The 22,670-nt window shown below is 41.4% G+C and overlaps 1 protein-coding gene across 11 annotated transcripts in view; it reads left to right on the forward strand.

Moving 5' to 3' along the window:
• The first annotated feature begins 19,490 nt into the window (after nt 1-19,490).
• The window catches only part of HECTD1 (HECT domain E3 ubiquitin protein ligase 1), a 59,318-nt gene continuing 56,138 nt past the window's right edge, over nt 19,491-22,670 (forward strand). For all 11 annotated transcript variants that reach the window (XM_063160418.1, XM_063160425.1, XM_063160428.1 and 8 more), the window contains exons 1-2: nt 19,491-19,572; nt 21,590-21,866. In XM_063160418.1, the coding sequence (XP_063016488.1) occupies nt 21,727-21,866 (140 nt within the window). In that variant the 5' untranslated portion in view covers nt 19,491-19,572; nt 21,590-21,726. The remainder of the gene's footprint in view (nt 19,573-21,589; nt 21,867-22,670) is intronic.

The following is a 22,670-nucleotide window of genomic DNA, read 5'->3' on the forward strand; positions in this document are numbered from 1 at the left end:
AGTCATGTTTGTTATCAAAATGGCCAAATATTTTGCTGAGGAAGTTAGTTGTTACAAAAGGTATTTGTGGCTCCTTTTTTGTTTTCTGTAATGTATAGCAATGTACCAACATTTTTTTAATGTTGAGAAGACAATCTGTTGAAAACCTACTTTCCTCAAAAACTTTTAAGAAGCATACTCAAATTGTAAGAGCACCAAGGAAAGCTGTTAAAAGCCAAAAATTAAATTTAGTGCAGTTTAGTCCTAGATTTCTTAGAATGTCTTGTTGCAGTAACTCACAACCGAGCCATTGAGAAGTGCCAATGTGATTTGACATTTCTTGATCAAGTCTTGTGGCCACATGTGGAAAACTACCAGTTTCAACATACCTTTGTATTGCAGAAACAGAAATTATTCCAATAAAAACAACTGCTGTTAATTCTTAATGTCAGTTGTAAATTAGGATAAATGGGTGAGTTTTATTTATCCAGATAATTAATTTATTCACATTGTAAAAATACCTGTGCCCTGAGTTCTGCTTTCTTACATACGCATAAAACAATGAGTTGGATCACATGAATGATACTACTCATTTAAAATTTTATAAAAGAATCTTACAGATATTACCTTGTTTCAATTATAAAAAGATTTTGGCCTTTAGATATCAGGTGTCTTTGATGCAGTCTTACAAGGAACTTGCATAATTCTCTTTTTTCTGAAGAAATAAGTAGGACCACAGAGCAGTTTTGGTTTTAATTCCATTCTCCTTTTTAGGCATTGCTTGACATGCAAGCTCTCATGTTTAGCCAAGCAAAAAGAGCCAAACATATATTTAGCCATAAACCAGAGCCCCACTTTCAGCATTCATCCTTCCTGTGCCCCTTGTCTCCTTTCTCATTGTTTTTTGTGCCATTTCTCTACAAGAACCAATACTTTTTTCCCAGTTAATTGTCTTTGCAATGAAACATGCGGCCTACATGCATGTTTACTTTGTATGTTTCCACTGTTTATACAAGAATTTTAATGAGTTTGTGTGACAAAAGATCCTGTCCATGTCTAACCTCAAGTGCATATATACACATATGAGTCCATCATGGAATGTACTGTTTAAGTGCTGTGCAAAAATTATTTGCAGACAATTTTCTGTTGACTGCAACAAACCAGAATTGGTCAAAACTGTACAAAGGCATCACACAGCTGGGATGTGGTGGGTTATAACTGGATACAAGTCTGTAGTACTGCAGCTGAAAGAGAAGCTTTTTGTTAGTATTGCTTGGAGTAGAATAAGTCTGAGACTGACCTGGTATGTTCCAAGGTGCAGGAGTCATCTTCAGGTGACAGACAGAGGTATCAGTCCAATGATGCACATAATAGCCATCAATTAGGATTATCAAATGCATAGGAAGCATAGCAGATTCTTCTATTAATGAATGTCAGTTGCTAATTGGAATTTCCAAGGAGATTTTTCCCCTCAAGACTGCTTCAGCAGTATCCAAGTGAGTTGCTGCAATTGCAGGAGTGGTGGAGAGATCTGGGATCATTTGCTGGTTTATCAGAAGTAACAGTAATACTGCTTAATAGGGAATCAGGTGGAAAATTCAGCAGCATTTCAATATAGCTCTAATTTGAATCAAGTGGGATGTATCTGAGACAATAACAACATATGAGAGGTCACTGTGACAGTCTCTTCTAAAGTTTCATCCCTACTGTCAACACTACCTATACATGTTTTGTTTTCCGGTTCCTGAAATGTTATTCTCTTATCAGTAGACAGTAAGTCAGAAACAGTTTCCAAGAAAAATATTATTTGTTTCATGACCAGTACTAGTCTACTAATAAACTACTAATAAACTACTTGTGCCTCCTGCCAGTGAAAAACCTAGCTAATGATACTTCAGACTAGGCAAGAAAGCAAGGCGGGGGAGAACTTTAGACAGTTAACACTTTGTTTAGGAAGAACAGCAAGGTGGATTACTTGTCTACTTCTCTGCACTGTGGTGTCAGAAATCGCTGGAAGAGTCGCTCCACTCTGTCTTGAAAGTAGCTTTCCTTGGCCAGCCTGGTTCCTAGAGACTGCTTTTAGCACATGAGAACCTCTAATCCTAAGAACTGGCTAATAAACTGACTTTTCTGCAGCCAAGTGTTAAAGAAGTGCTCGGATTTGTCCACAGCACTCAAGCTGGAGCAACCCTGGAGCTGTTGCTGTAGATAACATTTCACAGAGGACTCCTATTCAATTAGCTGAAGTATGTAGCAAGCAGTCCAAGCTCTTTAATGACAGTGGGCTATAGATTCAAAGACATAAAAATTAAAAAGTCTATTTGGCCACACATGACATGCTCTACCTGCCTCTAACATATTTAAAGTAATGAACATTGAAAGTTGGTTGTGCAAAATGAAATGAGCCAGCTGCATTTGATACATGATGTTATCTGCACAAGGGTACCATAAAGATGTCAGTGCTACACCACCAATTTACCCAAAATGTGTGGTTCTTACTTTGATTCTGATGTACAGCTGTAGATTTTTGAAGCTTTTTTTTCTTTTTCCTAAAATATTCTCTGGATTCTGTGGAGATTAAGTGGTTTATTCCATATAACAATGAAAGGGGAAGTTACATCTAAATATAGCAAAAGTAGGGCTGAAAAAACTGTCTGAGAAACAGGTCAGTGCAAAAGCAGTTTTTTAAAACCTCCTGCAGTATCTTGTGGTACATTAACCTAAATTCACTCACTCTGCAGCCAAATATCTGTTTTGGTCTATGGTCCTATGTCACCTCCATGTTCCCGTTTATCTCAAGTGCAAAATCTGATTCTACAAGTTAGAACGTGGCGTCAAATCCCCCTCCTCTGTGCTTGCATTCCAGCTGGTGGCACATGCAGGAGGAAGCAAGTTGTGAGGATGAGCAGCCAGAGCAGAGCCTGCTGCCTGTGTGCATGTTAGTGCCTGTGCCAGTTTGCCTGCTTATTGCACAGAAAAACTTATGTATATAAAGAGGTTTGCAGATGAAGAAAATCTGTTTCTAAAAGTTGCTGGTAAGGAGCTAAATTTAGTAATGACAAAGATTGATAAAGTCCCATTCTAAGCTACAGCCTTTTAATCTGCAATTGTGTAGCCTAAAAAAAGCTCTTTTTTAAACCACTGTTAATATTAATGCATTGAAATTTATGTGAACTGTCTCACTGCCAGTACAGAATTACTGAGAATCCCTGTTGCTGCTAGTGGGAATTTTTTTTTATAACCTTCTCTGGGGACTATTTTGTTTATGGTATTTTTGTAAGCATTTTTTTCTTCCCACTGCATCAGTTCTCTGTGTCCTTTTCCATGAAAAAAGAAGGTTTTGTATGCGACACATTTTCTCTGGAAGTATGAAGTACAGGCCTCAGGGATTCTGGAAACAATTTTGATTTATATCTAAAAATAGAAATATTATGCAATTTGGAAATACAACCTATCATTATGAAGGCAAATGCTCTTAACCTCATCTTCCCTCATGTAAAATTCATGTCAAACACTAAGAAAAAAAATTGTCACAGATGTATGCATGTTTTATGAGAAACACAAGGATAACTGGTTCGAGCTGCTGCCACCAAATTAACCGAAAATTCAGTTAGGGGAATAAAATCATTTGCTTATAAGAAAAAGTCAGGTACTTCAAGTGCATTTATTAAATAATCAAGGATGGGATGAAGAGGGGAAATAGAAGAAGACAGTACAAGCAAATGTATTCTCCCCTCCAATGTGAGGCACAAGGCAAGCTGGTATTTGGCTGCCAGGCCACATAATGTGGCCAGGGGGAGGGTAAATGGGCTTATTTTTAGTCCATTCCTCCCAGTTCCCTTTTGAAACCAACAAATCTGAGTATAACTTACTTTTGTAGATTGAGAATTCTTAAGCTGGTTGGAGAGATAGTCTCAAGAATGAGTGGTCTTGAGTTAGAGCCACAGCCAGCTGGAGCACAGCTCCAGGCACTCTCTGTACCATACAGTACATGTAGCTACAGTCAGACCCTTGGGGCTGAAAGACTTGCAGGCTTCTATCCTGATTTCCCCACAGAATTTCAGAGATGTGTCCCCATCTAGTACAGGGAGGAGAGAAAAGTCAGTGGGCAAGGTATGAACCACCCAAGTGGTTTTCTCTGTGTGAGAGCAGCTGCAGCTGAGGAAGTTGAGTGATTTTTTGCTGAATTTCAGTTTCGTGCCTTTCGAATAGGTTTCTGTTTCCTACCTGCTCCTCACACAGGCACACGTTCTGGGATGCCACTGGTCCATACAGCTACAGCTGCACAGGAGCACTGAGGGCTGTGTGTGTGTGCATTGCTCAGTCTCTGATGGTGGCCCAGATCTGTGCTGAGACTGTTGCTAGTCAAGTACTACCAGACTTTGTGGGTAAATTCAAATTATAATGGAGGGGAGCTGCTCTTCCCATTGGTCTGGGCCATAACATAAGCATGTCTCTCCCTGAGATCTTTAACAGCAGCAGTTGCTGAAGCCTATCACCACTTGTATTTATCCTCACAATATCCTGCTCATTCTCTGCACTTCCAACAACATTCAGAACCATGAATTTCAATGATTTAGGATAAGCAGCAGTCATTCCTTGTTCCAGGAGACTTTCCTGGTCAAGACAGAGAAATAGTTATAGCATGTACTGGCTATAGAGCAGAGAGACTGCAGAAGCAGCTACTGCCTGTGGAAACCAGCTGTTCCAGGCTGCTTCCATCTTGGCTGGATCAACTTTTCATTTGGTGGTCAGGATTTGAAACTGTATTCTTCACTGGCTTGTTCTGGACTTTACATAAAGGAATGGCTTTCAATGCCATAATTTTCTTCTTCAGGAGGTAATGAATATATTAACTGTCAGGGCTTCTCTCCAGACCCTCTAGATTTGTGAAGCTGTACCCAGGCTACACAGAATTCCCCCAGAACAACTGAATCTTTTTTTTTTTTTTTTTTTTTTTTTTTTTTTTTTTTTTTTTTTTGTATCTGTGTTTTTCTGGTAAGTGGAAGGACTTAGGCAGGCATGCAAGTATCTAAAATTCAGTTCCTCCTCTTGCTAACATCCCAGAACTAGAACTATGTGCAGCTTGCTCTTAGAGATCTTTTCAGGTTGTGTTCCTTGTGTTCAGGTAGCCAACACCCAGCCGTGGCCTGCTGAGTGACCTCTGCTGGGTCTGGGTGCTAGAGGGCAATGTGAACCAGCAGAGATGGCTGTGCAGACAGGGCAGCTCAGAGGGAAAAAGGAGCAAATATAAAGGCTGCTGAGGAAGCAACAACATTCTAGGGAGATTTTTCAAATCAAAGAAATGCTGAAGGATTAGGACAGGACAGAAGGAATGGGGAAGCAGAACAAGAGACACACGCTTGGGTAGTAAAAGAAGGAAGAGAAAATAATAATTAAATCAGTCACCGTGCTGATTCATTGCTTCAAAACAGACTGTGTGAAATATCATAACTTTATAGTTACGATATTTATTAGTTAAAAAACATTTTACAGATTAAACTGCTCTGATTTGTAAAATTCACACAACTTTCTGTTACATGAGATTTTCTGGTTCTATTTTGTACTACCTGTTATTTAGGAAGAAACTGGCAACCACCCATGTAAATCAAAATGAAACACTTAGTAGTAGCAGCACAGGATGAGACAAGTTAACATTGCTATAAAAAGTAACACAGTTACTTGCACACAATGCTGGGAGTCTCTACCTGTTACTAAAATATTCAAAGCTGCCACAACAGGATCACATTCTGTACAGTCTCCAAGTAAAGCACAAAAACAGCCACTGCAATGATGGAAACTTCATCAGAAAGCACTCCTTGTTACACACACACACACAACAGGAAAAAAATTTATATATATTATGCAAAGTAGGAGGACAAGTTAGCAATGATGTAACTCATCACCTGCAAGGGCAGCCACATGCCCTGGTTTCCATGGCCTTTTCAGGGCTGGTTACAACACTTGTGCATACACGCTTTGCATGTCCACATCTACAGGTTTTGAAATTGCTTATAAGGAGGGAATTGAATGGCAAAATTATCACCACTCTGAGCATCTTATCACCACCCACAAGGCCATTCCTTGGTGGGTGTTCAGGGGCCAGAGGAAAGGCAGAGTTGGGAAGTGTCACTGTTTGGTGGCAGAGGAGCTTTTCTAGGGCAGGGAGATGGAACCAGAGTGCACTTACTGGTTCCTGGTTACTGTGATCCCAGGGAACTTCCAGCTGCCTGTAATTGCTGGCAACAGCTCAGTCCCTTCAGGGCAGGGAAGAAAGAATAAATACCTTCAGCCTTTAATTATAGCTTGTTCTTACTCCCCAGTTAAGAAATGGAAGCTGCTGATAACACAGTCTGCACAAAGTAGGCCTGAGTTGGGAGCTGATTTTTAAAAACACAAATAAACGCACTTGTTGTCCTTTTGGCGAGAGAGAGGCACTGGAAACAAATCATAGAGGTGCCAGAGAAAACATTTTGTGAAGAATAAATATTGCTGTGTCCTTGTTTGTGCCTCCCCATCCCAGCCCCACAAAGGAGGGTCGAGTTTCTTGCAGAGTGCCAGTCTTATCAGCCCTGGCAGACATGTGCTGGGCCACATGCACCACTGTCAGGCAAACAAGGTTCTTGCTGAGCTGGTCACCTGGTTAGGCTGTCCTAATAGCAGCTGCCAGCAAATGCTGTCTAGAAATCAGAGCTTCTGAATTCCTTCACAGCTACAGCAAGGCCAAAGAATTGGCACTGACAACACAGCTGCTCCTTGCCAAAATAATGTTTGTGGGGTGGTCAAGGTTTTTAAACTTTTCCCATTTTGAAATCCAAGATTATCCTGTGTCTCAGCTGAACTGTCAGTGTTGGCTCCTATTCTACAAACTAGATTGCTGGAACTTGTGAATAAATTCTCAGTAATTAACATTGTACCAAGGTAAACATTGTACCAAGTAAGACAGAATTCTGAAAACAAAATAATCCCAGGAAACCTCCAAAAATTTAACAACAATTTGATATCATTTGTAAACTTGAGAAAATGGACTGTTTATCACTACATGATAAAATGTTTCAGTAAGGTAATGTAGGGAAGCTCTTTTTCCTGGTTTGTTTCTGATCTAAAATCACATTACTCCATTTCCTCTAAGTAGATTAGACTCACATGGGATACCTTCATGAAAGGGTGGTTGTTCTCATCTTATTGCAGGGGTTCCATACTGTTGTCTCCTTATCACAAAAGTTTCATACCTTCTCAGCATTTCTCGTGGACATCTCCTCAGAGCACTGACTCTTCCTCTTTTACAAAGCAGCCACTGACTCCAACTCCCTTCTCAATCAGCCACCCCACTCTTTATAGCACTCTTCTTCTCCTTGGTTACAGCTGTGGCCTGTTAAAGTCAGGCCTGTTCCTAATCTTTGATAATTGGCCCACCTGCAACTCCTTATAAGGGTAAGATTACTTTCTACACTATCTTTATTTTCTTATACTCTATTCCCTTACAGGTGGTATGACATTAAAATAATATTTTTAATTTTGGTATCTGATCAGTCACTGTAATTTTTTGGTTTTCAAGCTAGAGTTTGTGGAACTGTTTAAGTACTGAAACATACAAAAATGTGTTAGCCATTTTGCTTCCTGTAGGTCCACCATTTTGCTTTCTTCAGGCAACCTCTGGTGTGATCCGAACTTGGATGTAAGGCGGAGCCTAAGGTTATCCTACAAACAGCACTGAAAGCAACACTTAAGCACAATTTAAAGAAAATCCAAATATTTTGATAGCAAAACCTTGGTTTTAAGTACTGAATTTCAACCATTTTGCATGTAAAGTCTGATCTGGAGTGAAAATGGGAGAAAGAAGAAAAAAGATTTAACAGATTGTCAAGGAAAATTTTGAATTTACTGCAAACTGGATTTAGACATGGCATAATTTCTGAGGAGAAAAGAAGTCATACAGGAGGCTACTTTTCAGAAATTCTGTATCAGAGTGGTGTTGAACTGGTTTAGAGGTTTTTTTGAGAAGTGTTTGCGCTGTCTGTCAGATAGAGCCAGCCTTGGTACCCCCATCACCAGGCCTGAATGAAGGTATCCCACAAAGGGGTTCCTGCTGGGACAAGGTGTGGGTTTGGGGGGCAGAGGACAAGGGACAAGTGTACTGGGAGTGCCTGCAGGGTACAGGGGCACTGTGGGACTCCCAGCTCCCTTCTATCCCTTCTACTTGATCTTAGTAGAAGAAGTTTATATGTAGGATATGTCTGTCATCTGAAGGGTGAGGTGGGAGAGGCCTGTTCGAAAGATGGAAAACCCAGTGAAGCATTTTTTCCATGTAAGCTGTAATTTTGGAAATTTATTTAAGGCACTCTGGAGACCAAAATGTGTTTCCTTAAGGGCCCTTTAACTTTCTGTGAGAACTGCACCAAACAGAGTTAGTGTTAGGGGTATGGGAAAGGGGAGACAGAACGGGAAGCTCTTGCAAAAGAAAGCTGGGACAGGTGCTACTACAGTCCCAGAAATGCTCTACATCTGACATGAAAGGCCCTGAGGAACAAAATATTTTATCAGTCAGGCTTGGTCTTAAATTGATGGTGCCAGATAGTTCTGCCAATAGAGGCAACCTGAAAGGAAACACAGCAGCATCACTGTGAAGTGATATTGGAACTGCCATTTCTATTGACATAATTTATACTAATAAAATGAATTCTAATATTTAAATTGTCAGTCTTATTTATAACTATCTAAGGCCATTAGAAAGAGCATCCTTCTCTGATGCAACTGGGTATTTCAGATCATAGTACAAGACAGTTTAGTTTTACATGATTGGCTTTGCGTGACTTTTTATTCTGCTATTCCATGTTTTTTACAAACTACTACTTGTACTGGCAGAACTGCCCTTTAATATTAATTATTAAGCTTACTTTTAGCTCTCATCTGTGATTTGTGCTTACTCTTAACAGCATAAAGCATCACTGAGCTGAGCCAAGAAGTGTCAGCATACACCAGCCCTGTGTTGGCTTCTGCCAGTGCAAAAAGCTGATTAATTTAGCTACAGAGGCAGAGTGGGGAGAGAAACAAGCCTGGAGTTAATGCAGAGTCAGCACCACCATATTAGTGACATACTGACCGAGGGTGCCATTTTCTCTTTTTTTTAAGCTTAATATGTAATACACCTCATGGTACAATTAAAATGAGCTACCTTTTCATTAAAAACAATGAATGCAGAGGTGTGGTAATGGTGGTGGTGTTTTCAAATCCTCTTATTTTGGAATGTCCCTACTATGTCCCTTGTCAACTATGATTTGCACAATACAGTTGATGATGACACAAATTCTCTCTGCCTTTCAAATTCTGCTGCACAACTAAAGCAGCCATCTGGGGTGTCCAAAAGTGCTGTGTCAGAGCTCAGCATCACCTCAGGTGCAGTTAGGTACAGGTTGATACTGGAAGGCAGGAAGGAGTTTTAGTTTATAACAGACACAAAACTATAATTTTACAGCTGAGAATGGTTTGATGGTTGCATCTTCTAACCATTTTGGGAGACACCAGGGTATCAGTATCTACCACAACTGTTTATCAAGGTACAGAAGAAAAGCAGATAGGGCTACAATCTTGAAGTCTTCACTATCTTTATTATTTAAATATAGGATATTCTGTTGCTACAGCATAGGTCTGCTAAAATATACATGAGGCACCAGACACTGGACACAAAGATCTCATCTTTCTTGCCTAACACCACGGAAGTCTCTCAAATGTGATTTTGGTTAATTTCTGCTCACATTTACATGCACAAGCACCTACTGATTGAATTTCATACACTGATGGGGTACAATATTGTTATGGAAAACACAATTTATCTCCAAATGTCAGTCTTAAGCCTGCTTCGTAAGGTTACCTGCTTGAGATAACTTGCAAGTATATTTGGATATAATTCTGTGGCCAGAAATGAATTGTTTTTTCTCAAAACATTGCTTACTGCTTTCCTATCAAAGTGCAAGTAATGCTGAACATTGGGCAACCTTACCAGTCCTGCCCGTGAGATGGGGCTGGATTCTGGCTTTGATTTGTTGTCTAAGTTTCCCAGTAAGGAAAGAAGCCCTGAGTTGGTGTGACATCTAGAAGCCCAGCTCCCTTCCAACTGTGTGCTCCCTTTCTTTCCAGTGCTGAGGCAGAATCCTTTCCTCTAGGTGCATGCTCCTTGTCTGTGGGTCACCCCTGGGCCAGGAAGTGCAGGCTAGCTTGGGGCCATGATCCATATAGAAGGGCAAATGCAGAGCAGCTTCTGTGCAAAGAAAGCCAAGAGGAATAATACAGTTATCTCAGTCGAGTTGGGAGGCCACTACTTTGGAGTTAAACTACTGAGCATCTTATCAGCATGGACTGTGCGACTCTCTGATCTGCTTTGTCCGAATTTTCTGTTTACTGTTAATTCTAAGGTGGAGATGTCTTTTATCTCATATGTACAGTGAGGCCTGAATCTTCACTGGGGCCTTTCAATATTTAAAATGTCTGCCAGTGACACTGGTCCTCCACTGCGAAATACTTGGAAATCATTAGCAAAAGATTCAGCAGCCCCAGGCTATTCCTTCTTCATCGGGGTCAGAACAGCAACTGGTACATAGACTAGCTGTTATATGTGAAATGTTACTGCAAAAATGACATAGACAAATGTTTCTCCCCCAGAATAACTGCTGACATTGTCAGTGCAGCACACCACTTACGTTGAGAACATGTTGTAAACAGATAACATTTCTCTACCAAAATAACTGTGCAACACTCCCTATAAATTAGCTTGCAAGAGGCGATCTCAATGGTGCTTCTCACTGAAATACAAGCAAAAGATCTATCAGGTCTTCGTACTCTTTTGGTCTGCAACTTGCTGCTTCCTAAATGAACAGAAAAGAACTGCCACTAGGTCTGGGTCTCACCTTAAAACATCAAGTAAGTTAAGAATCTTGTACAAAACTTTATATTTCTGTAGACAGTTTAGCTAAATTCCTATTATCAGTGCTAGTATTTGATCCCAATTGCAGGCTGGCCCAAACTGGTGAGGCCTTACTGACATCTGTAGAATGGCATTTCTTTACAAAGATAATTTGGGCTGCTGATCTAAAAAGTGGCACTGTACGAGAAAATAGGTAGAGTACATTCTTGCTTTGATGCAGACTGACACACAATAATTAATCATTTTAATAAATTACCTCTGTCCACTGAGACCAGTAAAATTTCTTGTTTACACAGAAATTTTACAGACAGCAAAACCCCAAAGAGCTAATGTTTTACAGTACAAAAATATAACCTTATAACACAGAACTGATAGGAAAACCACATGCAGTGTGCCTGGATAAGAAAATACTGCTTGTATCTTAGTGCATATAACTAAGAATCAATGCAATGAAAGCACTGATATTAAAAGCTTAGCTGCAGCAACTTGGGCTGGATTTGTACTGGAACTACTTTACAGCTGTCTTCATTTTTTGAGGTATTGGTACTAGGGGCAGAGAAACTGAAATATAAAATCCTGTGCAGTAGTGGAAGTAATCTATAACCTGTTCATGGATATTCAATTTACCAGCATAAGTCAACAGGTCCAAAATGAGTAAAATATGGGTACAAAAAGAAAAATAGATATGAATCATTTACCCTGTGCTACTCACTTACTCAGCAGGTGGATCTCTGAACTCCTAAGGACTTAAAACACAGATGATGAAACTTCAAAAAACCACATCAATAACCATGCCTTAAAAAAGAAGCAACTTGTAGCTTTCCTTATGTTTCTGCTAGATAGTTAACTGAAAGCTCTTAGGCAAATGATCTTATAATTAAACCAATTTTCTTCCATGGCCACTTATTCTCCTACAAAAATGCAGCTGTATCACAAAGCTATCTACTATCAGATAAAAAAAGATCTCCTTAATTGGCCTGGGTCACAGTTTGAAATGTAGTGAGCAAGGACAGTGTTTGAAACCTTCAAAACTATTTACCTGTTGTCTTCTTATTACAAAAGCTGCCGCACCTTCTCAATGATTTCTTATGGGCATCTCCTTGCAGCACTGACTCCTTCTTCTTCGCAGCATGGCAAACAAACTCCATCTCTCAGCACAGCCAACCCTCTCCTCACCCCACTAACCCACTCTTTTGTAGCACTCATCTTCTTATTGGACACAGCTGCGGCCTGTTAAGGGCAGGCCTGTTGCTAATCTTTGGTGATTGGTGAGCTGCAACTCCTCGGGTGTGAGACTGCCTTCTGCACTATTCTCTTACATTCTATCCCTCCACATTTATCCACATCTCTTCTCCCACCAGAAGTGCTGTTTAATCCAGTACAGCCTAGTAAAAGGACTCTTGAGACATATGAATTTCTCATTCACAACCTGCTTCTTCTGAGATCTTTCCTAAACAGGAATGTGTTAATTTGTTTTTAATGCCCTTGTTGTGTTTCTCATTCTTTTCCTCACATTCAACATAACAGAATGAATTTCAGGACTTTGATCTTTAGGGGTTACTTCTGGTCTTTAAAAAAATATTTCTGCTAAGGAAGTTTAAAAAAAATCAACAAAAGGAAAACAAAAGCTGAGAATATAAGAGGAATCCCCACAGCATCATTTACTGCATTCACTAGCAATGGGCAGAGAATGAAAATCAGCCCTGTTGATGTGAAAAGTCCTTAATCCATCTTTGCAGAATCAGTTCCCCATTTTCAGCCAGTTCTATCTAATACAGTTTGTAGCCTGGGAGTAAGTTCAAAGGTTACAGTAGAGGGAAAATCCCAATACATGCACAATGTGATCTTCATTTATTAACAAAAATTAATGAAGAGAAAACTTGGTATATTGCCTGTAATATATTTCTTAAGGAATGTGCATTCTTTTCTTGCAGAAGTACAGACTTAAGGATCTGCAGAAACCTGGTTTTACATTGCTAGAACAATTCTAAACAAAGTATAGATTTAATTTGTTTGAATGGCACCTTTCATACAAACCCAACAGTCCAAGGTCAATTGAGATTGCAGAGTGCTAACTTTCTGATCAAACCATCAGTGAAGTATACTACTTTCCTATTTTATCTAAATATCATCACTGGGGCAAGGAAGTTTTCCTGTTTACAATATTAAATGATAAAATTTTCTTCTTATCTGACTCATGTGCCCTACAACAGTGTTATTATTGCATTTTGCCATGCTTGACCCCTTTATTCTGATTATCCTTCCTGGTTTGAGTGAATGATGTAGCTGTTTTGAGTCAGCAACTAATCTAGAAATTCAGATATTAGAAGCTTGAGACTGTTCTTCTTTTTGCATGTCAAGGTATTCAATGGTGGTGAATAGGGCATAATTTCATGACAAGAATAGTAAAAGGCATTTGTCAGCTTTTAAATATGTAAAAGTTGCAATCTTTTCAATAAAACTCTAAGATGGATTTTTTAAATCCCAGAATATAGAAGAATAATTTTGTGATAAAGACACTTTCTTCTTATTGTAAGTCCTCTCATCAACAAAGATCATTGAAATTAATTCATACTTCATTGAAGTTTTGGGAGACATATCAAATGCTTGATAGGATTACATGTGTCTCACTCCTATAACAACAGAGTAGAACTATGAGGAACAAATACCAAATCCTAATTAACCTTCTGATTCAGAAAGTCCTAACACAGTGTGTGCCATTAAAACAGTCAGAAGTCCTGTGATCTGAGTCACTGATCTTTGCTTGCACTTGTCTTGGCTCAGGATTTATTGCTGCTGCCTGTGGTGTAGTGGACAGGGTAGAGCTAGCAGCCTGAAATAGAGAACTCTTGCCCAAGTTCTGTCTCACTTTCCCCTTGGCAGATGGAGGCAGAAGGGACACGAGAAAGGATAGCCTAATTTCTATTTTCTGTTCAAACGAGTGATATAACTGAAGCTAAACTGAGGCAGAAACTGGTTAACTGATACAAAGTTTACTCACTTCTCACTCTTCAGCCTGGAACAGCAAGAAAGTAAATTTGAAATGAAAAGCATTCCACAAAAAAACAAAACAAAACAAAAAAACCCCAAAAACCAACCAAACAAAAAACCCCCACCAAAACAAAACAAAAACAAAGAAACAAACAAAACCCCCCCCAAAAAACAAAAACCCACCAAAAACAAAAACAAAAGCTCCACATAAGTGAGTTTACTTAGGAAAAAGCACTTTAATGCATATGATTTTGAGCAATCGTTTCAGAAAGAAGAAAAGGTAGTTTCAGAGTAGCGGCAGATTTCTGAAAAACACGCTCTTGTGCAGCCGGCTCTGAGGGCAGCTGGGCGAGGAAGCGGCTTCCAGGAAGCTGCGCTGTGCTGAGGAGGAGCCCACGGGCCGAGCGGTGACTCAGCCCGCAGCTCAGTAAACACCAGCATGTCCCTCGCACTCACCACGTCGGCGTCACCGTGCGCTCACCGCACCGACGCGCAATGGCCGGAGCTGGCCTGCGGGGAGGAAACCTCTCAGCCAGCTCCTGCTGCGGGCTGCGTCAGAGCCACCCCGCAAACGCACCCCGCAAACACAGCTCACAAACACACCTCACAAACACAGCCCGCAAACGCACCCCGCAAACACAGCTCACAAACACAGCCCGCAAACGCACCCCACAAACACAGCTCACAAACACAGCCCGCAAACGCACCCCGCAAACACAGCTCACAAACACAGCCCGCGAACACAGGCCGCAAACACACAAACACACTTCACAAACACACCTCACAAATACACCCCCCAAACACACCCCGCAAACACAGCTCACAAACACACCCCGTAAACACAGCCCGCAAATGCACCCTGCAAACGCACCCCGCAAACACAGCCCGCGAACACAGCCCACAAACACACCCCGCAAACACAGCCCACAAACACACCTCACAAACACACCCCGCAAACACAGCCCACAAACACAGCCCGCAAACACAGCCCGCAAACACAGCTCACAAACACAGCTCACAAACACACCTCACAAACACACTTCACAAACACACCTCACAAATACACCCCGTAAACACAGCCCGCAAACACAGCTCACAAACACACCTCACAAACACACCCCGCAAACACAGCCCACAAACACAGCCCACAAACACAGCCCACAAACACAGCCCGCAAACACAGCCCACAAACACAGCCCACAAACACACCTCACAAACACAGCCCGCAAACACAGCTCACAAACACACCTCACAAACACACCTCACAAACACACCCCACAAACACACCCCACAAACACACCTCACAAACACAGCTCACAAACACACCCCGCAAACACACCTCACAAACACACCTCACAAACACACCTCACAAACACAGCCCGCAAACACACTCCGCAAACACAGCTCACAAACACACCTCACAAACACAGCTCACAAACACACCCCACAAACACACCCCACAAACACACCTCACAAACACAGCTCACAAACACAGCTCACAAACACACCTCACAAACACACCTCACAAACACTCCTCTCGCTGGGCAGCAGCACGGGATTGCTCGCCGAGTGCCAGGGCTGCAAAGGCTGGCACGCACTTCTGGAAAGTCAAGACGCTGACACCGTGTTTGTGCTCCCCAGGCTTGTGCAACAGTGGAGTGGCTAAGAAAAGACTGTGGTAATGTAGGAGGATTTAAATCCAAAAAGCTTTTCACAACTGCTTTTTGTTTATTAAAAAAAATCTGTAAGAAAATCTTAACAATGTACTTAAATAGCCACATTCTATAAAACTAAAACTTACTTGATATAGCAAGAAAGCTTCTGTAATATGTGACCTTATTGCTTTGAAATGTGTAGTAAACATTTAGTCACTTTTCCTTTGGAACTATAATATTCATCCAAAACATGAAACTTTTGGATTTGGAGGAGTAGGTACTTTCAGTGTTTTCAACTATGTTATGGTGTGGGTGGCAGAGAAAAGAGTGTTAAAGCAAAAGAATAAATAATCCATAAATAACCTAACAGTTTTATTTCACTGGGCACAGCCCTGGTCTTCAGCATAAACTACTCCCTTAAATTGATGGAGGTGTTCAGGGTGTCTGCTTATATCACCTTCTGATTTATTTACTACAGAGGAGTGATATTTTTGGAAACATCAACTTGGCATGTACACTGAAGTAGGCAGAGAGCTAACAAAAACATCAGTTATCCTGGCTTCTAGTTGCTGTACCAATTAAAAAAAAAAAAAAAAAAAAGAGGGAATCTGAGTCTTCTTGTTTTGTTTGAATTGTAAGTGTATTTCAGCTTGATTACAGGTCAGTTTTATATTTTCTGTAACAAGAGCCTAATCATTCCAGTCTGAAGCTTTCACTCCTTACTATCACATGGTAACATTAAAAGTGCCCAGGACATTCCTTCTGCTACCAGCTAAAACCATATAGAAAACACCAGCCTGAATATGATATAAAACCAGTAATAAATGTTATTCTTCTTGGAGCTATAAGTGAAAAATCACTTTGGTTTTTTCCCATCATGAGAAGATTTTGCAGAATCCTAGCCAGAAGTGACTTATTTTCAAAGAGAATGAAATCCTTTTGAGAACACCTGCAATGTTGAGAAGCTGTTTCAAGTGGCGTGTCCTTTACAACATGTCTCAGAATCTCTCGTGTCTGGAACCCCATCCCTGATCCTTGCTACTTGCCCTCATGGCATATTTTACTGTTGTTCATGTGTCCCTGACATTATTCTTGTAATTGTGCTGACATTTTCTCTTTTAAAGCCAGGTTTTAATTTTCAGGTAAATACTCAGCAAAAATGACGGTAATTGCTCAATATAACACTCTACAAAGATCAATCTATGTTGACCCTATGTGGCCTAATTTCCAAAGGCATTGTCAGTCACACGTGTGGTCTGCTCAAGTGTAGTCATAAATATATGGCATTGTTTAAGGCTTAATATAGTAACATGCCTCAGCAACTCACAGTTCCATAAGTGCTAAGACATTTCTGACTCCAGCATTACTATCTCCTTATTTTGTAAAGGAGGAGACAGAGACACACAGTGATTAAGGGATTAGGCCAAGGTCATACACCAAGTGCGTGCCAGCTGGAGTTAGCATTTGGGTCATTCTCTGACTGAATAAAAACTACGTACCTTGCACAAGCATGGGGAATGGGAGTTGTTTTTTCAAGATTCACACAATGCTCAGTGTGTGAAAGCAATTTCTTCAAGCAGCTTTACTTGTCAAGCAGCTTTACCACAGTCAAGCTCCATTACTTGTCACTTCAATATATTCCATCACTTGCCTTCCCCAGCTGGCTGCACTATTCCACATAAAGTTCTCCTCCTTCAGAAGGCCTAGGCCTGGCATTAATGGAGTGATGGACATGGGCTGGAAACTTGGGGGTCTGAACAAACCCTTGCTTTGTGAAAACACAAATGAATGTGAGTAATTCCACACAAACGCGATTCTGATGTCTTTCTTATGTGCTAAGCGCACCCTTACTTGGCAGTGATTTCCTTCTTAGTAAGTATTAAAGAACAGCCACCTTAGAAGAGGCAGCTCTAGTCTGGATCAGTGCTGCACACAGAGGGAGTCTGAAACAGTAACTTCAGGGGTACCACTTGCTGTGTTGTATTTCAGTGGAGTACTCCCTGACAAAGAGAGTGTCGAAAAAAATGCGAATGCCCATCAGCACAGGAAGTGGAAAAAAGTATTAATCAGTCAATGAACACACATATATTGTAAGAAGTATATACTCAATGAAGCAGAAATTATCTAGTCAGCATTATTTTTCAGATTTGTTCTGGTGAGAAGAAATCACATAATGAGGAACAAAAATCACTAGCAAACTCCTAAATATTGTATCAGATTGAAAAAAGATCCCGATTCCTGATTGAAGCTGTAATACATCACTCAAAGTACTTCTTTGAGTGAAAAAAAAATAAATTGATATTTGAAATTGGGCAATTCATGCAACAGGACATAGGAGTATTTATGTTTCTCCTTTCAGAAATAACTATGTATCTGAAAGATATATCCAGTATTTAAGTTTTTTACTCCTGCTTAATAGTACTTTAAATCCATGATTCATATTCAAATACAATTTTTAAAATTTTGTTTTTGTTCTAAATTTATCTGTATTTTTATATCCTCATATTGTCCACAAATAACTATGTATCTGTCCAGACACCTGAACCAGAAACTGCATTCCGTGTGAAAAGAGTAAAATGTTTGTTTGATTTCAGCTTTTGGTCTTCAGAAGAAAATAATTATATTTATTTATCTGAAACTTTTCTTCACGAAAAAAGCAAAGTGTTCCAGCATCATGCAACAGGAGCAAGGTCACTTAGCAGATGCAGGTCTCATAGGCCTGGCCTAATTCTGCTGCTTCTGCTCTGGTGAAGAGTTAAAGAAGACCAAGTTTCTAAATTAAAAGACTGTAGACTCAGTCCTTCTACTGCCTTGTGTCTGAACTTTAAGCATATCAGAATCTTCCTGACCTCTGAAGGACAAGCACAGGCTAAGGATACATATGTAAGTCTCATCTGAGCTGGAACAAGTCACAGCACCAGAGATGTAATATGGTAAGACAGAAAGGCCCTTAGAGATCAGAAACAGAGACAAAAGAACTATTCTTGTGTTCTGAATAAAACCTGCACCAATAAAGATAACGCTTTCTAGACATGTTATTACAACACTGACCAATAAAAATGTCAGCATTCAGCAAGTTTTAACCAAGCATGACTGCTATTGCCTTTTTGTTCAGTGTGTAGTTTTAGCCTCCTAATTACAGGAAATGTCTATGATGCAGGTAGGAGTGACATTCAAATGTACAATAATCTTATTTACTGTACTTATATTAATAGGCTTAAATTCCTTTGCAAAACATGTCATACTACAGAGAATGAAATTATTTTGAAAGTCCCTCATTTTAAACTTTTAGCAGTTTACTTCCTTTGTCTTTTAATCACGTGCAAAGAACTTGCACAGCATTTTGCAACACGTATGGCAGCGGACAACTCTACTGGCAAAGGTGTCTCAAGCTACAGGGCGTAATTGCAGCACTTCAAACTCACTGCTCGGTAAGAGCAAACTAAAACCTTCGCTCTCTAAGACCCAGCCCTGCGACGCTCAAATCCGCTCACCAGATCCATTTTAATGGAGGTTCGGGAGGGGGATCAAAGTGTTTTCTAGAGCGGCCCCTGAAAGTATAAGCCCCGCCGTAAATGTACAGAATATTATATCGAAGTAAATAACCAGAATACGGGAAGAAATAAAATGACCTGTAAAGGCTAAAAAAAAGAAAAATCCCCACGCAGTCAGGTGAAGGCCACCCGGGCCGGGGAGGGCCCTTCGCCGGGCAGGCCGCGCCTGGGGCAGCCCGGGCCCCGGCTCTCGGTTCCGCAGGGCAGCGCGGGGCGGAGCGGGCCCGCGGGAGCGGCCCCTTCTCCGCCGAGGCTCCGCCAGCGCCCCCAGCGGCCGCTCGGCCGCCTCAGCTCCGCCCCGAGCGCGGCTCCTGCCGCGCCCGCCCACCCCGCAGCGGGCGGAGCGCCATGGATGCCGCTGGCCGCCGCCTGCCGCGGGGCTCGGGCTGCCGCCGCCGCCGCGCCGCCGCTCCGGTCTCGGCGTGGCGCTGAGGAGGGCTCGGCTCCGGCGAGGAGGCTGCGGGAGGCTGAGGTGAGCGGCGGGGGTGGCGCGGGGCCTCTTTGGCCTGCGCTGGGGGACGGCGCCTTTCCCGAGCAGCCAGGCCGGGTCACCCTGCGCGGCCTGCGGCTCGCCGGGAACTCGAGCGTCGCTGCCCGGGCCTGTCGGGCCGGGAGGGAGCGGGCCGGAGCTGCGGGCGGGGAGAGGCGGCGGCTGCCGGAAAGTCTGTGCGAGGGGCCGGGGGCAGAGCGGGGCGGCGCTGCCGGGGAGCCCCTCACGCCGCCGGGTGCCCCGTGCGGGGGCGGCGAGGAGGCGGAGGCGGTGCCTGCCGTGCCCCGGGCGGCGCCGTGTGGGGAAGGGGCCCAAAGCCCCGAGCGCCGCGCGGGCCCGGGGCCCGCCTGGCTGGTGCGAGCAGGCCCGGGCGGCGCGGGGGGAGCTGCGCTGCGGCCTGGCCCCTGCTCCGGGCTCAGCCCGGCCGCTCGCCGCGCTCCGGGTCTGCGCCGTGCCTCCTGTACGGCCCGGCTGGGCTGGGAGAACAGCAGGTGCCTGGGCTGAACTTACCCCACTTTCGCCGTCTCTTAATTTTCTTGTTTCTCTCGCTATCACTCATCTCTGCGCTCCCGGAAATAACGATTTAGTGGTGTTAAGGCGAGGTAGAATACTTAAGATGCGATCCCACTTTTTTTGTCTGAAAGTAGTTTTATGTAGGATTCGAGCAGGAAATGCAGTCTGTAAACATCTTGGAGAATCATAGGCAGTGTTTAAAACACAGAAAACCAGTTTACTAATATTAAATTAGTTTTTAGAGTAAGATAATATCAAATATATAACTGGTAAGCAATAGCTGAGGGGCCTCTAATGTTATGGTCCTAAATTTTATAACAATCCTATCTGTTGTGCTTCTGTAACATCTCTGAGTTTTAAGCTGTTGTGAAAGAGCTGATTCAGTGTGTGTTTCTTCATGTAATACTAATTTCTGATTCCCTTTTGTATACATGCCCTTGATGGGGTTATTTTTTAACTATTAACTCATTAGCAGCAAGTAAACAAGTAGGCAGACTTTGTCCAGATCAAGCTTCTTCCTCCCACATCACCTCCCCCCTGTTTGTGGTGATACTGCATTTCATATTTACCTAGGAGTTTGATAAACTACTTCTTCTTCTCTAAGCTGTGTTTTGAAAGAGTATTATTTTTCTTGTGTGTCTAATTTGGAGAGATTGGTTTGTAACTCATTAGGTTTTACATGAAAATAGTCATGTGTGCTGGGTTTTTGGGCAAGGGAGGTGAATTTGACTGTTTGTTAAACACAAAGTTTAGGCAAGGGGACATTTTTGGTCTTCAGCTTGCATGTACAGCTCTGGCATTGGGCCAGCAAATAATGTTGTTTTCCTTATATGTATGTGAATTGTTTGAATTATTCACTGGATTTTTTGAAAGGTGTGAATTAAATATTTTTTTCAAAAAAGTATCCCAATAACCGAACAACCCCCTAACTCTTGAAAATTGAAGTGATTTTTAAGTTGTCTTTTTATATCCTTTGACATAAAAAGCCTCTTTTCCTTATGTTTGAATGTTGTTTTAAAAGATGAAGGATTTGAACTTTTAAAAGGTTTCTGAAGATTTTGAAAGTCTGGAATTGTACATTTTGGTTTTTTATTTTATGGATTTCTGTTTGAAATGTGAAATTAACTATCTTTCTACATTTGAATATTTTCATGAGGAGGTAATGCATCTCATAAAGCTGACCACTTTCTAATAAAGTGATATTAAAGGAGAGGATGGTCAGGACATCACTTTCTTTCTCTTAGCTTTAAGAATGCACAAAAGGGTTGAGCACAATTTTTCTAGCTGTAATTTTGAGTTATCCTCAAAGCAGAGCAAACTCTTTAGTATTTACCTGCTTAGAAAAAACTCCATTTGCTGGTAAAATATGTGAAAACTTCCTTAATTTCATCCCAAACAGATGCTATACATTTTAGAGAGGAGCAGATACAGAAAATTCAATGACAAGGTTGTGGTGGTGTTTACTTTTTTTACTTTTTCTTGCCAGGTGAAAACTGCAAAAGCGCGAGGCTGACTGAAGAGAGAAATTAATTGTGCTGAAGTTAGTCTGGCTTCTACAATTAAAGGATATTTTTGGTACTTTTTAATTGAAGTGGAGACGGCTTTTTTTTTTTGTAAAAAACCATGGCGGATGTGGATCCAGACACGTTGCTGGAATGGCTGCAGATGGGGCAGGGGGATGAGAGGGATATGCAGCTGATAGCACTGGAACAGCTCTGCATGCTGCTTCTGATGTCAGACAACGTGGATCGCTGCTTTGAAACGTAAGTGCATCTGCCTGTCCTTTTTGGAATGTTATTTTCCCCTTTCTGTGGCTGAATGTCATATTTAACATTCCTAGAAACTTTCAGCCTCAAAAGTGTTTTTGCAAACTGAACTTCAGTTTAGATCACTGAAATCAAGAGTTTATGTTAATGTCACGTGAAGTACTGTTGTCTGATTAAAAATGTAGTGTTTTTTGGGTGATACACAGTGCCTGTTCTGACTCAGGAGCTGGTTGCAACTCTGAATGCATTTCTTTCAATTAAATAATGTGCATTTGTATGTGTATATGTGTGGGATGTTGGTTTTTCTTTTGTTTCTTTGTTTCTTTTTACTTTTGGAGGTGGTTGTATTTTTGGTTTTTTGTGTGTGTTTTGGTTTGGTTTTGGTTTGTTTTGTTAGAGAAAAACTTTTTTTGCACTAGGATTATGATCACCTAGATATATTTAAGCATCCATACTCTCACAGTACTTTTAGCAAGGGATATAGTAGCTTTTTTTTTGAGTTGTGCAAGTCCAAGCAAAAATCACAAACAATAACCACTGTTCCCACAAATATTTTGCCCCTTGTTTGGGGCACGTTGCTGTTCATGCCACCCTCCTTCTCAGCTGCATTTGTACACTTTATACAGCACAGTCCCTGCACTCAATCCTTTTTACATTTCTCACAGCACAAAATGCTGATTTAATCACTTCTGTTACTGGAGTGTTGCTGGGCTTGTGTTACACTACTTCCTGTGAGAGCCCACCACTAGTCTGGAAAAGGTGGCAAAAGTGTAAGCAATCTCAACTTTTACTTTTTTGGTT

The sequence above is a fragment of the Melospiza melodia genome, chromosome 6 (assembly GCF_035770615.1).
Source record: "Melospiza melodia melodia isolate bMelMel2 chromosome 6, bMelMel2.pri, whole genome shotgun sequence".
NCBI classification, from domain to species: Eukaryota; Metazoa; Chordata; class Aves; order Passeriformes; family Passerellidae; genus Melospiza; species Melospiza melodia.